Here is a 16,408-nt window from a genome sequence, read left to right on the forward strand (position 1 = left end):
GAAGCTATTGAACAAGTTAAATTATACTAACTAATACTATTATTTACTCTTAGTTAGTTACACTTTAGATACTACTATCTCATACTAATACTATGAATTACTATCAGTCCCAATCAGATAATCAATCAGATTAATACTGCAGGTGAAGTTAAGATGTAGTATGCTTCCTCTTTTCTTGACCAGTTAGCTAATCATAAAACTCACATTAATTAAACTGCATCAGGTTCCAATGTTTCAATTTGGAAATCTAAGTCCTTGTATAAAGACAACAAAATAAAAAGGAATTTGACACAGTACGAGTCAAAGGTTTGGACACACCTTCCCATCATCCATTTTATTGGACTTTATTTACATTTGTGTCAAAATTATTTCAGAATGTACCATTTCAGTATTTGTTTATTCATGTCACAACCTTATACTTCAGTATTATGAACTGACTTGTCAAGGGTCTGACTGGTTTCCAGTGCTAACTCAATTATATCCATGATGTAAAAGGGAGCCCAGCACAGGAAAAAAGTGACAATAATGGCAGCAATGATCTTAAAGGGGCGACTTGAGTGGCTGGCCAGGGCACGGTTCCTCCTGAGACGATGGATTATCACAGCATAACAGTAAACAATGACACTGAAGGGGACAACAAAACCCAGTAGGAAGCGGCTGATGGTCATGGCCTTTAAACCAAGCAGTATTAATTGATTCACAGACGGTGTGTTTTCATCAGAAGAAGCAAAGTTTAAGTAGCAGTTGATGATTTTTCATTATCAAATGATGGTCCAGTGTCCCTGAAGATGAAGTATGGAGTGCTAAGGAATAGACCCAGTACCCAAACACCCAGACTCACATAGGACGCCTTGCGTACATTTCGGTGTTTCTGGGCCCAGACAGGCCACACCACAGACATGTATCTGTCCATGCTGATCACCTCCAGAATGTAGACGCTGGTAAACATGTTTACAAACCTTACTGTGTTCTTCAGTTTGCACATGAAGTTGCCGAAGGGCCAGTGGAAACCCAGAGCGATGTATGTCACACTCAAAGGAAGGAATGCTGTGAAGAGGAAGTCAGCCACAGCAAGGTTGAGGAACCAAACTGTGTTCACTGTTTTCTTCATCTTGAATCCCGTCACCCAGATAACCACTCCATTTCCAAGCACACCCAGAACGAAAGCCAGACAGTAGATAACAGCAGACATGATGTTGAGAGATCTTCTCAGATCAGCATGCTCATCATGATACGTGTCATTTCCTCCAGATACACCTGCTGTATTTGTATGATAGGAGGGTGTAGCAGTCATCTCCATCATTATCTTGAGACCTGCAATGGCAAAAAGAAGAATAAATGTAATTTCCATTTCTCTCATGTCCAAAAATTTGACTCGAACTGTGTAAAGTTGTTCTTCTTAACCAACAAAGTGTTTGAAGAAAAGGTGAGGAATGTTTCCTAGGCTAAGAGAGACTAAGTCTGAACTTAGTTCAACATAATCATCAGTCTGCTGTAAAAATCCACTTGCAATCCGGGATACCAATGTCTATTTTATTTCATTAGTATTTTGGTTAAGGCGGGCACGCTCAAATCTCCATTTCTGCCTGTTACCAAAGGTGTGCCAAAGGTATTGTGTTTGGGCCCTGTCCTGTTCACTATAAGTAAATGAGATTGTCCTTGTTGGTGAACAGCCATTTTCTTATTTCTGCCATTTGTGGCGCTCTGACCAATGTATTTAGCTCCAGTGGTTGTCTAATGAGCCCTGAACCAAAAAACTGCCTTTACTGCAATCTCATGCAATAATCTGTATTGTCAACTAAAAGCCAAAACACTTTACCTCTGTGTAACTTAAAGATCATTCTTATTGAAGGTTTCCTGCCTGATGGTGATTGTTTCCACTGAATGTGAACCTTATGTATTTTCTGTCATTTTTATAAAATTATTTGTCTTTGTTTTTATTATTCTACTAAACTCTTAACAGGGTGTTGCTTCAAAAGAACTGGTTTACTCAGCTATAATTTATATCTGTGCATTTGTAGATTAACAGAACCAAAGACATGCAATAATCACCACAGTCAATATGCTACTCCTCTCTGTTTTCAAAATTAGAGAGTCACAGAATACAAATATCTTGCCATCTGACTCTGACCACGTTTTTTTCAGTCAGTCGGGTCTCAGAAACTATGAAAAAAATCACTGTTAAAAAAGAATGATGTTTTATGGTGTAACAACGCTGTGGTGAAGTTCTGGTTAGGTTAAGCAACAAAAAGCACTTCGTTAGAGTTAGGGAAAGATCGAGGTTTTGGTTAAAATGATCACATAAATGACAAAGTGATATGATTACAAAGTGACTAACGTTACTTCATTAACAACCTTTGTCGATATAGTGTCAGCAATATGAACGCCACGATAAAACATCTTTAAATATACATTTAAAAAAAGCCCAGACTTACAGTTTGAAACATGACACAGTTAGAAAGGGGAAGCGAACAGTAGTTTCCTGCAGTAAAGTCCTCTTTTTGACACTTATACACTCATGCCATCCGTCACTAGTGTTTCCTCCAAACATGGAAATTTGTGTCTTGTAAAGACGTCACAGAAGACATCACTCACTCAGACGTGGCTTAGACACGAAACATACTCCCAACTATAGCCTACATTGGTTTGACTGGCAGGCACGAAAAAAAGGAAATTAGTGGACATATACAAAGATGTATAGATTAAATTTCGTGGGTAATTCACGAACTGCTGTGAGACTGGGTTGCAATAAAAGTGACTGTCACTACTCAGTAAACACTGTGTTTTTCTAGAGAGAGAGAAAGAGAGAGAGAGAGCGAGAGAGAGAGAAGTACAATAGTAGGCTATGTCAGTTCTTAACGACGTGAGGATCCTCATGTTTCCTGGAGGCGAGATGTAAAAAAGCTCCACTGTTCATCCAGCCTATTATCCTCTTCTAGAGTCGAGGCGACCTTCCGTCGATAACAATTCCATGAAGTCCTTGCGCCAGTTCTCCATACTAGAGCAGTTTGGCTTATGTTGTTTCCAATTCATTAAAATGATCCGTTTGGCTGATAGAAAAGCCAGGGCAATAATTCTTTGTATAATTTTGGGGTTTTGCAGTGTCCAGGTCATGGCAGTAGCTACCATTGAGGACACGGAGGTCATGTCCTCGGTATTTGTATTGGGAAGTGAAAATAGCCGACGAGACAATTATCCTTGCATCAAAGGACGGTCACGTGACACATACTTGCAGATACCGATGCCATGTCAAAACGAAAGTAGTTGGCTATAGCCAGCGGCGGAGTGAGGCCTTGAAATCCACCGAGAATTTTTTCACTGGCCCCGGCCCGGTGTTATGTCCCAACTGGCTTCCGTCAGCAGATTCGTCACAAATGTAACAAACATACACAGCATATTACTGGAGATTTTTAAGTTGCAGTTATATAGTGCTCACTTCTAGAAAGAACTGGACCACAAGAGTGACCATGACTGAGAAATGCACAGCAAGAAAGCAGTATAAATACATTATGGATTACTTATACCTAATATATAAGTTGTAGTCTTCTTTTTGACCTCGGTATTTGAAAAATCCTGGCTACGGCCTTGGTCCAGGTTCGCACCTAATATACAGGTTTACACAGTTTTATTGCTATGTTAAGGACACATGACAAACTTTCAGTAACATTCAGCCAAAACCTCTTAACAGGAAAGCAGTACCACAGTAAGTGCATCAGTGTACCCTCCACCTCACAGCCATGCCAGCAAGATTTGGATAATGTTTTATCAAATGTATTCAAATTGCAAGGTGTAATGTAAGCTCTGTGTAATATCTTTATCTGTAAAATGTTATATCTGACAGTGAATGTTACTGAAAGTTGTTACAAACATTTCAGGGTAATTTACTTTGTAGAAATTATAACACAGACTTTTTAAAGTCAAATTACAACAAAAGACCAAGTAAAAAGATAGTTTTTTTTTAAAAATGTGTTAGGAAGAACTTACTAATGAAATCCTTAATTGAAAGTTATGTTTTTTTTGTCAACTGCTGTTGAAGCAGTTGACGGTTTTTAAAAATGTTTTTTTGAAACAAAAATAACTGAACAAAGAAACTTAATAAATAAATAAATATAATAAGCACTGCAAACCAAATGTATAACTCTTTATGTAATTTTGAGACCCTTGGAATCCAAACACATTCATTAACTATCTTTAATAACCAAAAAAGTAACTGTTAAGAAATATGATTTGGCAAAACACAAAGCTTTCTTGACATTTTCTAGAGGTTTATTAATTCACAGTAAGCCTACATATTTCTTTTCACTGCAGTATGACCAAAATGTTCCCACAATCCGACAAGAGAGTTTTCCACAAATGTGTCTTTATTTTAAGATTATATCAAGCAACATCATAACATCGTTTTTTTTTTTTTTAAAAACACCTTTTTGCTTTGCACACACAGTGAAATAATCTTGCGAAAGAATAAACAGGGATGTAAATCAACTATGAAACTGCTACCTTATTGTACAATATTACTATCAGTCCCATCAATCAGATTAATACTGCAGGTGAAGTTAAGATGTAGTATGCTACTCTTTGCTTGACCAGTTAGCTAATCATAAAACTCACACTAATTAAACTGCATCCGGTTCCAATGTTTCAATTTGGGAATCAAAGTCCTTGTATAAAGACAAAAAAATAAAAATGAGTCAAAGGTTTGGACACACTTTCCCATCATCCACTTTCAGAATGAGAAAGAGTGTCAAAACTTTTGACTGGTGCTGTATATACATTTACATTTGTGTCAAACTTATTTTTAATGTACCATTTCGGTATTTGTTTATTCATGTCACAACCTTATACTTCAGTATTATGAACTGACTTGTCAAGGGTCTGACTGGTTTCCACTGATTTCGAGTCGGTGTGTGAGGGGGAACCCTCCTCCTGGAAAGCAGTCTCAAATACATTCAGGATGGATTTGCGAAATGTATCCTTGAAATCTTGGCCCATGAACACATACAGCAGTGGATTAAGGCAACTGTTAACAAATGCCAGGCCAGTGGCTAAAGGGACCCCGATAGTAATGACATGGTCTAATACTGGATTTGAAAAATTAGTACTGAAATGTGCTAACTCAATTATATCCATGATGTAAAAGGGAGCCCAGCACAGGAAAAAAGTGACAATAATGGCAGCAATGATCTTAAAGGGGCGACTTGAGTGGCTGGCCAGGGCACGGTTCCTCCTGAGACGATGCATTATCACAGCATAACAGGAGACAATGACACTGAAGGGGACAACAAAACCCAGGAGGAAGCGGCTGATGGTCATGGCCTTAAAACGAAGCAGTATTAATTGATTCACGGCAGGTGTGTCTTCATCAGAAGAAGCAAAGTTTAAGTAGCAGTTGATGATTTTTTCATCATCAAATGATGGTCCAGTGTCCCTGAAGATGAAGTATGGAGTGCTAAGGAACAGAGCAAGTACCCAAACACCCAGACTCACATAGGACGCCTTGCGTACATTTCGGTGGTTCTGGGCCCAGACAGGCCACACCACAGACATGTATCTGTCCATGCTGATCACCACCAGAATGTAGACGCTGGTAAACATGTTAACAAACCTTACTGTGTTGTTCAGTTTGCACATGAAGTTGCCGAAGGGCCAGTGGAAACCCAGAGCGATGTATGTCACACTCAAAGGAAGGAATGCTGTGAAGAGGAAGTCAGCCACAGCAAGGTTGAGGAACCAAACTGTGTTCACTGTTTTCTTCATCTTGAATCCCGTCACCCAGATAACCACTCCATTTCCAAGCACACCCAGAACGAAAGCCAGACAGTAGATAACAGCAGACATGATGTTGAGAGATCTTCTCAGATCACCATACTCATCATAAAACGTGTCATTTCCTCCAGATACACCTGTTGTATTGGTGTGATAGGAGGGTGTAGCAGTCATCTCCATCATTATCTTGAGACCTGCAATGGCAATAAGAAGAATAAATGTAATTTCCATCTCTCTCTCGTCCAAAGATTTGACTTGAACTGTGTAAAGTTGTGATGATCAGTTTTTTATTTCATTCTTCCTATTTTCTTGTTAGTGTTAAGGCAGACACGCCCAAATCTCCATTCCTGCCTGTTACCAAATATGCTACCAAACAGATGTGATGTTTGGGCCCTGTCCTTTTCACTGTTTATGTAAATGAGATTGTCCTTGTTGTTAAACCGCTTTTTTATGCTTATTCTTCTTATTTTCTTATTCCTGCCATTCGTGGCACTCTGGCCCATGTACTTAATTAGTGTTGCACTAAACTTGATTAAAACTGCCTTTGCCTTTGCAATAATCTGCATTGTTACCTAAAAGTCGCAACACTTTACACCTCTGTGTGACTTAAAGATCATTCCTATTGAAAGTTTTCTGCCTGATGGTGATTGCTTCCAATGAAGGTGAACATTTTCATGTCTATTTTATTGACTTGTCTTTGTTGTATTATTCTACATTATATTACAACTATTATTACTACTATTCTAGTACTAGTATTTCATTGATTAAAATAAGCAAATGTTCCTTTTGTCAGGATCCTGTTTTTCACTCTTTGCTCTTCAAATTTCGTTATCAGACTGATGAAACAGGCACATTATAAAACACTAGGCACATTACTCATGAGTTATGACACACATTTAACCATGTAGGAAATATTTACACAAACTCTACTGGCAAAACCAAAATTCATCTGGTGCCAGGCTGTTGTGGCTGTGTATGGTTCTTCCACACACTACTGAGGCTCCTGTTTGTTAAATGAATAAATTGTTAAATTGCCAATATGTCTTGTGTCTTCAGACTTCTGTCATCCACCAGACAACACGAAATTTGGCAAATCTTTCATGGGCGCAACCCATATACTCAGCTCTGCTGCTCATCCCACAAATGCATGTTCCTTACAAATGTGGCACCATTTAAAAGGGAAATAAACTCTAAGCTAAACTAAGCTTTCCAACCGTATAAGATTTATTGCCAAGAAGCATTGTTGCAACAAAGAAATATACTACCAAACACAAATTTCCTTACTTTTTGTGCTATGTTTATCTCTATTATTCTGTCAAACTGTTAACAGAGATTTACTGCAAAAGAGCATCAGCCAACAAAACAGGTGGAGCAAATAGTAACATTACTATTCTTATACCCTGTCTAACCAAAATTGGATTAGATTGGACTTATTTCTTCCAATCCTGTGGGTTCATATCACACTACAAATAGGACATTCTGAAGATAACAAAGGTACAGTACCTCAATCAAAGCTCTCCAGTGAGATGAGAATGTGTCTGCAGCAGAACAAACTGATCAAGCCCTGCCAGGTTAATATACCCCAATGTGAGGACAGATGTGTCATGTCATCACACTCATCGGGGCGGGGAAAACAAGCAGCATTCACTTCTCTTTTTTGAAGTACGTAAATTCTTTAGCATCAGCTTCTTCTCCCAAGCTGTTAAACTAATGAACACGGCCTGATCCCCTCATCCCACTCACCCACACACACTCACTGATTGTGGCCTATTGTTACAACAACAATGGCTACTGTTGCTGTTTGCACCTTTTTATATTGCATATTGCACTTCATTGCTCTTATAGATTGTTAATGTTGTATTTATGTCTTAAGTTGTTTTTAATTGTCTTAAATGTTCTTATGGCTCAGGGAGTGCTATCTAAATTTCATTTTATTGTTGTCTGACCCTCAATATAATGACAATAAAGCTAGTAAATAGTTGTTTATGCATTGTGATTAAAAATATGTTGTCAAATCTTCTTAAACCACACAATGTCTTAATTTTTTGAATTATTATTTGAATTTTTATTGAGTCCTTCATATTGGATACACAAAAGGTATACAAGTCCCATTCAAACACAAGCGGCAGGAAATAAACGGAAATCAAAGATCGAGATGTGGCATTCAGACAGACAACCACATTAGCACTGATCACACCAGAAACAAAGACCAAACAAAAAAACAACAAAATAGCAGTATAAACACTCGAATGAAATAAATATCTACAAGAATGTATATGTAAAACAATTTAAACAATAGATAAAACAAATGAATGAATATAAAATAAACAATCAAATGAATACAAAAATAGAAAACAAACCAATAAGTACAGATATTTATACACAAAAGCACAAACTAACTGATCAAGAAGGAAACTTTTTTTTTCTTTTCACCTCCCATCCCGTACTAAACCCTTTCCCCAGCCGCCAGTCGAACAAAATGCACAAAGAGGTAATTTTACTAATAATTATCAAGATTAGTCCTGGATTCTAGATCCCAGATTTGTGTTAGAAATGGGTCCCATATTTCTGTATAGATGTCCATCTTACCATTCACTTACTATATATTAGCCATTCATACGCGGCTGTTTTCTGCTTGGCATTGAACCATTCTGAGTAGGTCGGGTTACTTCCTCCTGCCCAGTGTACTCTCTCATTTCCTTTAAGACTATTCAGGAGACATAACGCAGGGGTAACATTGACAACTATACCAAGGCTATCAGTAATCTTCTTCATGACTCTCTGCCAATAGGAGGTTAAGTTGGGACAATAAAGAAACATATGAAGAAGATCCCCTTGGTCAGTTTTGCATCCCCAACAGAGATTTGATTGACTCAGTCCTAGGCTACTCATCCTCACAGGTTTCCAGTACAATCTATTGAGTTTTTTAAACTAAATAAGTTTAGACCCGGCATTTCTTATTGGATTTAGCATCTCCATAACAAGTTTACTCCACTCTTCATCTCCATATGTTGCTCCTAAATATCTTTCCCACGCAGCTTTTAGGCCTATTGTAATGCCCTTAAACTCACCAATGAGGTAATCGTGAATTGTACTCGTCAGGTGGGGAAAAGCACATAATCATTTCAAATTAGAGCAGATAGGAGATTGGATAGGTGGTCTAGAGCATGTGGGGGCTACCTTAGACAGGGGCTACCCCTGAGCTGTAGAATTTCCAAAAGTCTATGCTATGCAAATATTGTCTTCATTGATAGATGAGCTAAATAATGCATATATACTGTAGATACAGTATAGTACAACATTATAACCTTTGCAACACATTTCCAGTGGTGGAGCTCTGGTGTTGACTGTTTTAATCAACATCTAGATGTAGGTTATATATTGCATGATGTCACAAAAAAGTCAAACTCAACTATTATCAGCATCTGATAATAATTTAGGGTTAACAAAGAGTTTTATAACATGGCAGGCAACACTCTTCCTTCCACTGTCCACTTGTATCTGGACATGAACTTCTTGAAATCCTGCCAGAAAAAATATCTGCAGGAAGGATATATCTTTTCTAACATGTTTTTAGAATTAACATAGTACTAAGGGTATTTCACATGTCCTCATTGGCAAAACGTTCAGTTGCTCTTGCAATAAGATTTCTTCAGAAATTTCCAAACACTTGTGGGGGCAGTTTGGAGTTGCATGCACAACATATTATTACTTTACTATTACTCAAATACATCAAATGAATCCACAACATACATACATTAAAACATATACTATACAGTAAAATGTCCCTTTATGCTTAAAGTTTAACTTTTTTTTTTTTTTTTTTACATGACTCTACATAAGACGAGCATACATCAGATTTTAACAAACCACATAATTGTTTATTGCAAAGCAATTTTAAAATGCGGGGTTACTATTCCATTTTGTAGCTAATAACTGCTCTAAAACTAAATCCACTTCTACAGTTTAGCCTAGGCAACATTTTTCCAAAATCCACTCACACCCCTAGTTGACTATTCTTTTTAAATTAAAAACAACATAAAGCGGATATATAAAGCTGATTCTATATATGCACTATATACTTATTACTGTATACTTACTTACTGTGTACACCATTAAAATTATATCGTGAAAGGATATGAAAGAATATTATTTGCTTTTTTCCATGAAATGAGATTCATTTTGAAATAAATTTATTTTGATGTCCGAAATGTCTTACAAATAAAATTAAGAAATTCATCAGGTTGTTATCCCACTGAGCTGATCACAGTAAAAAAAAGGGATACTCAGCATATTTTTGCATAATCACAAATGACTAGTAATGACTGGAATACACTTCAGAAGTCTGAAGTTTGCTGTCCTTGATTTGAGAAACAACTAAATGTAAAACAGTTCCCTCTGCTGGTCAAGTCTATAACAACAATAAAAGAACAGCACAAAAACCAGCACAAAAACCCTGTTTTATCTATCTATCACATGCAGAGAGAACGATTACAAGCAAAGTATTTTATGAAATTGCATGGTGAATATGAAATACACTATGAGTGGTAGAATGGTCCAATAATAGTCCAATTTATTTTAATCGTGGAAATAACGATATCAATAACAAGTTGGTCATTAGGGTTTTAAAAGATAAAAATAAAATCACTTAGAACAAAGCTTTACAAATTCATGTTAACACATACACATAAGTGTAATTTGTTATAATGGGAGCTGCAGTCAATAAAATAAACAAATACAAAACAATCATAATAGTTAATCTATAGGAATTTATCTATTCCTGTACTTTTGCCTGTTGGTAGGACAAAACAAGCATTTTGAAGACGTCACCTTGGACATTGGGAAGGAAAATTCCAACAGTGGTCCTGAGGTCCATCATTTCCACACATTGAGAAATCAGAAAACACAACAACAAAACAAAAAACAACACAGAAAGAAAAGTTAATAAATCTAAAAGCAAGACACTTCAGAAAACAGAAATGTTTTGTTAGATTAGATAGAAAATCAGCAATTACTATATGGAACTAAATTAAACATGTTTTTGGAGTACGAAGGACATTTGATATATATTCATATATTTTATATAAATACTCTTTATTGAGATATCACATTATTTTCAAATATCTTCTTTAGCTAAGCTCAATTGTGGGTATTTGCTTCTGTATATTATTGCTGACCAAACCTTGATTTTTCTAAGAACTAAAATTGAATTAACTTGGCTTCTGTCCAGTCTGAAACAATAATTGTTGTCCGTACCTTTTCTGTTTTCTGTCGTTTTGTTTTTCAGTTTTGTAAATGTGTTCTAAATATTCTGTTTTCTTTCATTCTGTTTTCTTTTTCAGATTTCCTAATGTGTTTTGCACCTCTGGGCCACTTTAATTTTCCCAATTTATTTTATAAACCAAACAAATAATTGATTAATTAAGGAAAAACAAAAACTATTTGATAAGCCAACTATGAAAAATAATTACATTAAAATCCTCAGATTATGGCAGAAAATGGATATACCAAGGGTGGGGTATGACAAACATACACTTCCCCATCCCCCCAAAAACAAACAAACAACATAAAGGATCTCAAGTTAAAACTAAGCTTAGTATGCCATGCAGCTGTTACTTTATGCACAATAACCACATACTAACTAATGTATTTATTACACTTACATTAGCCTGTAATTATGCTGAATACCAATTAACAATTTAACAAACAGGTGCATATGCAGCAGTCAAAATTTGGTTGACTTGGATTTCATGGTGTTGCCACATGGCAAGTGGAAAAAATGATGAATGGCAAATGTGGCTGTTAGAAGTAGACACAAATAGCCACAAAATAAAAAGTAATACTTAACATACATAACTAGATTGTGTAATTGTCCACTTCAATTCCATTTAGTATGCACCCTAAATAATTGGAATGGGATCATTGGCTGATCTAAGTTGGAGGTGAGGGGGAAGTTGAGTGATTGTGAATGGGGAATTTGCTGAAGAAATTAACTTAACACATAGACTGTTTGTGCAGTTTTTCAGCAATACCATCCATTCACATATTCTATATTCAATAAAATCTGTTTGTTTATAGCACAATATGTTATGTGGCAAGATAGGCATGATGCTATAATGCAAACTGCCAGCATTCCCATTTCTTTGCTGTAACATATAGGACGCAATATAATTAAAGGCTGGTCATTAGCATCTGTAGCAAACATGACAAAGAACAGTTCCCTTTGTCAGTCAAACCTTATTTTGTTATTTTGTTTCCTGTATTGTATTAATTTAACCATAACCTGATGTAATGTCTGTACTAAAATTATGGCTGGATTCCTGTTCAGGAATCAGGCACTGCTGTGGGTCAAAGAAGCACCACTCTTATTCAAAAGATACATGTAGCCACTTAGTATAACATCATCATCAAAAATTCATTCACAACTAAAACAATATGCAGAGATTGCCCCAAGGGCAATTACATTAAAAATGACAAAACAAAAAAATCTATTTGGTATATACAATTACATTTGCTATGTACAATTATAGTATTTATTAATATCATGGGCAACTTTAAACTTCAGCATCAGAAACTGACTTCTCTTTGCTCCGACTGGTGACCATTGAGTTTGTATAGGTGTAAGAGCGAGAAACGTCCTCCTGGAAGGCAGTCTCCAATACATTCAGGATGGATTTGCGAACTTTATCCTTGAAATCTTGGCCCATGAACACATACAGCAGTGGATTCAGACAACTGTTGAGAAATGCCAGGCTGGTGGCTATAGGGACCCCAATAGTGGTGACATGGTCTAGTATTTCACTTGTATGAGTAGCCATGTGATTTACCAACTCAATTAGAGCCATGATGTGATAAGGAGCCCAGCACAGGAAAAAAGTGGTGATAACGGCAGCAATGATCTTAAAGGGGCGACTTGAGTGGCTGGCCAGGGTGCGGTTCCTCCTGAGACGATGGATTATCACAGCATAACAGGAGACAATGACACTGAAGGGGACAACAAAACCCAGGAGGAAGCGGGTAATGGTCATGGCCTGATGACGAAATTGTCTCAACTGATTCACAGATAGTGTTTCGTAGTCATCAGAAAAGGCAAAGTTGTTGAAGCAGTTGATGATGTCTTCATTGTTATATGATGGTCCAGTGTCCCTGAAGATGAAGTATGGAGTGCTAAGAATCAGAGCCAGTACCCAAACACCCAGACTCACACAGGATGCCTTGCTAACACTTCTGTGGTTCTGGGCCCAGACAGGCCATACCACAGACACACATCTGTCCACGCTGATCACCACCAGAATGTAGACGCTGGCAAACATGTTCAGAAAGCTTATGGTGCTGTTCAGTTTGCACATGAACTTGCCGAAGGGCCAGTGGAAATCCATAGCTGTGTATGTCACACTCAAAGGAAGGAATGCTGTGAAGAGGAAGTCAGCCACAGCAAGGTTGAGGAACCAAACTGTGTTCACTGTTTTCTTCATCTTGAACCCCGTCACCCAGATAACGACTCCATTTCCAAGCACACCCAGAACGAAAGCCAGACAGTAGATAACAACAGACATGATATTGAGAGACTGTCTCAGCTCAGCATGCTCATCCTTGTAATCATACTCGTCATCGTCATACAAAGACCCATTTTTCCCAGTGGCATCTGTCACATTTATGTGATAGAAAGGTGTTGCAGACATTAGCTCCATCATTGTCTTGAGACCTGCAACATGAAAAATAAAAGTTGAAGTAACTGAAAATAAAATAAAATAAATAAAACAATATATATATATTTATATATTCTATTAATCTCTATAAATCACTTTCCCCTGTGAGAACAAAAATAAGACTCATAAGGGAGATTTTCTTTTTTAATTCTTTGATTTCAAGATAGAGCCTCATAGTTTTACAATATTCGGGTAAACACTGATTCATCATCTGCTTACGTAGCTTGAGTGCTTATTTATTTAGTTATAGCAATTCAAATCTTTTATAAGCAATAATGTGATGTTTAATCATAGGCGGAGCAGACAGTCACACTGAGCCTTATAGCATCCTGCTACACAACACAAGAGCCACTGACTCAACCACTTTACACCCACTTTAACTTTTCTGCTAAAGTTTTCATCTAATGTAACTTACAAACATGAACACACGCCTTGCCCTGCACCTTAGCTAGTTGAACGACCAGTCAAACATTCAGAAGGGGCTAAGTATCTATAGTTGTTCAGCTTTGGCATGTTAAATAGTACCTGTAAATGTAACTTCGGACCTGTTAGATGCTCTTCAAAATTAGCGACACACTGTCCATGACTTGCAGCTACTACAATTTGTTTACTGTTTTCTGTGTTCAGTAATGTAACACTGGTAGCCTGGCAGTGACCTTTTTTTTTTATTCTAATAATATGTAACTATTAACAATACATTAAAAAACATGTTGCCACTATTTTTGACTATAAAGGAAGATGATTAAATCTGATTTCAGTTGGACTTTTGGATTTATTTATCAATTTATTTATTATTACTTTTAGCCTAAATAAATAACAGTGACTGTTGATGCTGTGGTGTGAGGTTTACGGAATTATTTTGTATTTTTACATTTTTTTAAAAAGTTGATCAATCCACTTTTGAAAAATGGGTTTGCCTATATGTTTAGCTTCACTTTCTAGTTCGAAGATGATGCTGTTATGGGTAAGTATTCACAACCAAATCACATGTATCACGTGTATTTGTTTCTCAATTTTCTATTTTTCATTTTCATTATTTTTCTAATGTTCAATATTCAGCATAGACTAATGATGAGTATGCAATAAAAATCCCAGTTTAATAAGGATTTGAAAATTATGCATAACATGCGATAGAAATGCAAGCCCCCACCAATTTGCCACTGAAAAACATTTAAAGTACCCTTAAAACGGAAGCAGAATTTGTTGAGAAAAAGCTTTTGCACAGTCAGACCAGTCCTGACTATTACCACACAGTTGCAGAAAAAAAGTTCCCATTTACAGTAGACAGCCAAATAAACATCTTTTTCGACCTCAAAAAGCAGCAAACTGTCTGAAACGAAGCGCTTCAAATCCCACACTAAACTTTTTAAGGCATGCTGTAGCTACATGCCAACATCTGTTTCTTCTTTACACCCTCGTTTGATTCACTGAGTTAAGTTTGCTGATATTTTATAACAAAAATCTACTGTACCTTTTTCAAAGCTTTCCAGTCAGAGGACGATGTATCTGCTGCAAATGTCACCCAGGACAAACCCCGACAGATCCTTGGAGGCTGCAGGACTCAGATCCCAGACCAATTAAATATGTGACGTCATCACTCACATCGAGGCGGGATCATTATCAGCACTCACTCCCCTCTCTTGAAGACCATTAAACCTCTAATACAGTTTAGCAGTTCTTTTATTGCCGTCTCAAGAGAAAAATAAAATAAAATGTTTAAACAAATAGAAAATGTACTTTGTTTATGTGAATGTGTGAATTTCTTGCTACAACACGTCTGCCCTCTTCAAATAATACACAAAAAAGCCTTTGGGAAACTCCAGAAGTGAAAATACGCAGTCACCAAACAACAAAATGCAGAAATTGTGGGGTTGCTGAGGTCACTACCTGAGAAAGAGCAAAGTCGTGACTTCTCATGTCCACCAATGATCCTGCTGCGTAATGTGTTTTTCTCTATGTGGCTTGAGCTCATGTTTGCTTGAGGTTGGGTATAATTGCTCTGTGTTGGCTGTTTGAATCAACAGCCGGGCATGTAGGCTACATATTCTTAGTGTCCTCTCTTTTCACCCTGCCTCGTGTATAAAAGTCACAACAGCATCTGTCAGTAATTTAGGGTTGCCAAGCAGTTTTATATGGTTCCTCTGTAGATCCAAACCTGAATGTTGTTGTTTTTTTCATTGAATTTACAATTAGTATTTGGTACACTTGCACAGGTGTAGATTTTATACAGGATGTAACTGACATTTGGAAATGCATACTAACTGCATTTTCATCATTGATGTGTGTGACTGCCATACACATGAATTAAGAAACAAAGTTTAAAAAAGAAACTTTACTGTAGGTGATAGGATGAAATATTTTTGGTAACAAGGGGAATGCTTTTCACTCATTACACTAAACCCATCATTCCTGAAACATTGCCAAAAGGTGCACGAATGTAGGAAACATTCCAGAATGGGACCAGAAGTGAATGGAAGCCTAAAAGAACAGTAATTCATATACCTACTTCAAAGCAGATATAAACTGTAATATCACAACAGTTTAATCTTTTAAACCTGCTCGCACATTCCTGCTGCCTTTGTGTGTGTGTGTGTGTGTGTGTGTGTTTTTGTGTGTTTGTGTGTGTGTGTGCCTGCCTGCGTGCCTGTGTGTGTATGTGTTGTTTTAAAAAATATATACCTGTCGAGTTCCTGCTGTAATTTAATCCAAGACCATAAAAAGCACAGACCTGCTAATTAATCAAAAAGAGTTAAGACCAAAACAGAAGGTTTGAAGGAAGTGAAAAAAAACCCTGACATGGTGAATGTTCATACAAGGGACCATTTCCTGTTTAAATGAAGGCTTCAGTCTGGTGTCCTAAAAGAAAAACAGATAAGAAATCATAACATGTGGATTGCACAAAATCTAATCAATCATGTAGAAAAATCTGCAGAAAG

At 36.9% G+C, this 16,408-nt stretch overlaps 2 protein-coding genes and 1 pseudogene across 2 annotated transcripts; all 3 read right to left on the reverse strand.

Moving 5' to 3' along the window:
* Positions 1-324: 324 nt before the first annotated feature.
* On the reverse strand, positions 325-2,454 carry LOC133983794 (chemerin-like receptor 1; annotated as a pseudogene).
* Positions 2,455-4,836: 2,382 nt separating this feature from the next.
* LOC133983790 (chemerin-like receptor 1) lies at positions 4,837-5,953 on the reverse strand. Its single transcript, XM_062422985.1, has one exon. The coding sequence runs from the start codon at positions 5,944-5,946 to the stop codon at positions 4,837-4,839; it is 1,110 nt and encodes a 369-aa protein (XP_062278969.1). The 5' UTR covers positions 5,947-5,953.
* Positions 5,954-12,013: 6,060 nt separating this feature from the next.
* On the reverse strand, positions 12,014-15,036 carry LOC133983789 (chemerin-like receptor 1). The gene is made up of 2 exons (XM_062422983.1): positions 14,944-15,036; positions 12,014-13,468 (listed from the first exon to the last, which is right to left on the reverse strand). Exon 2 carries the CDS (start codon positions 13,455-13,457, stop codon positions 12,318-12,320), a length of 1,140 nt encoding a protein of 379 aa, XP_062278967.1. The 5' UTR covers positions 13,458-13,468; positions 14,944-15,036; the 3' UTR covers positions 12,014-12,317.
* Positions 15,037-16,408: the final 1,372 nt, after the last annotated feature.

The sequence above is a fragment of the Scomber scombrus genome, chromosome 7 (genome assembly GCF_963691925.1).
Source record: "Scomber scombrus chromosome 7, fScoSco1.1, whole genome shotgun sequence".
In the NCBI taxonomy this organism is placed as follows: domain Eukaryota; kingdom Metazoa; phylum Chordata; class Actinopteri; order Scombriformes; family Scombridae; genus Scomber; species Scomber scombrus.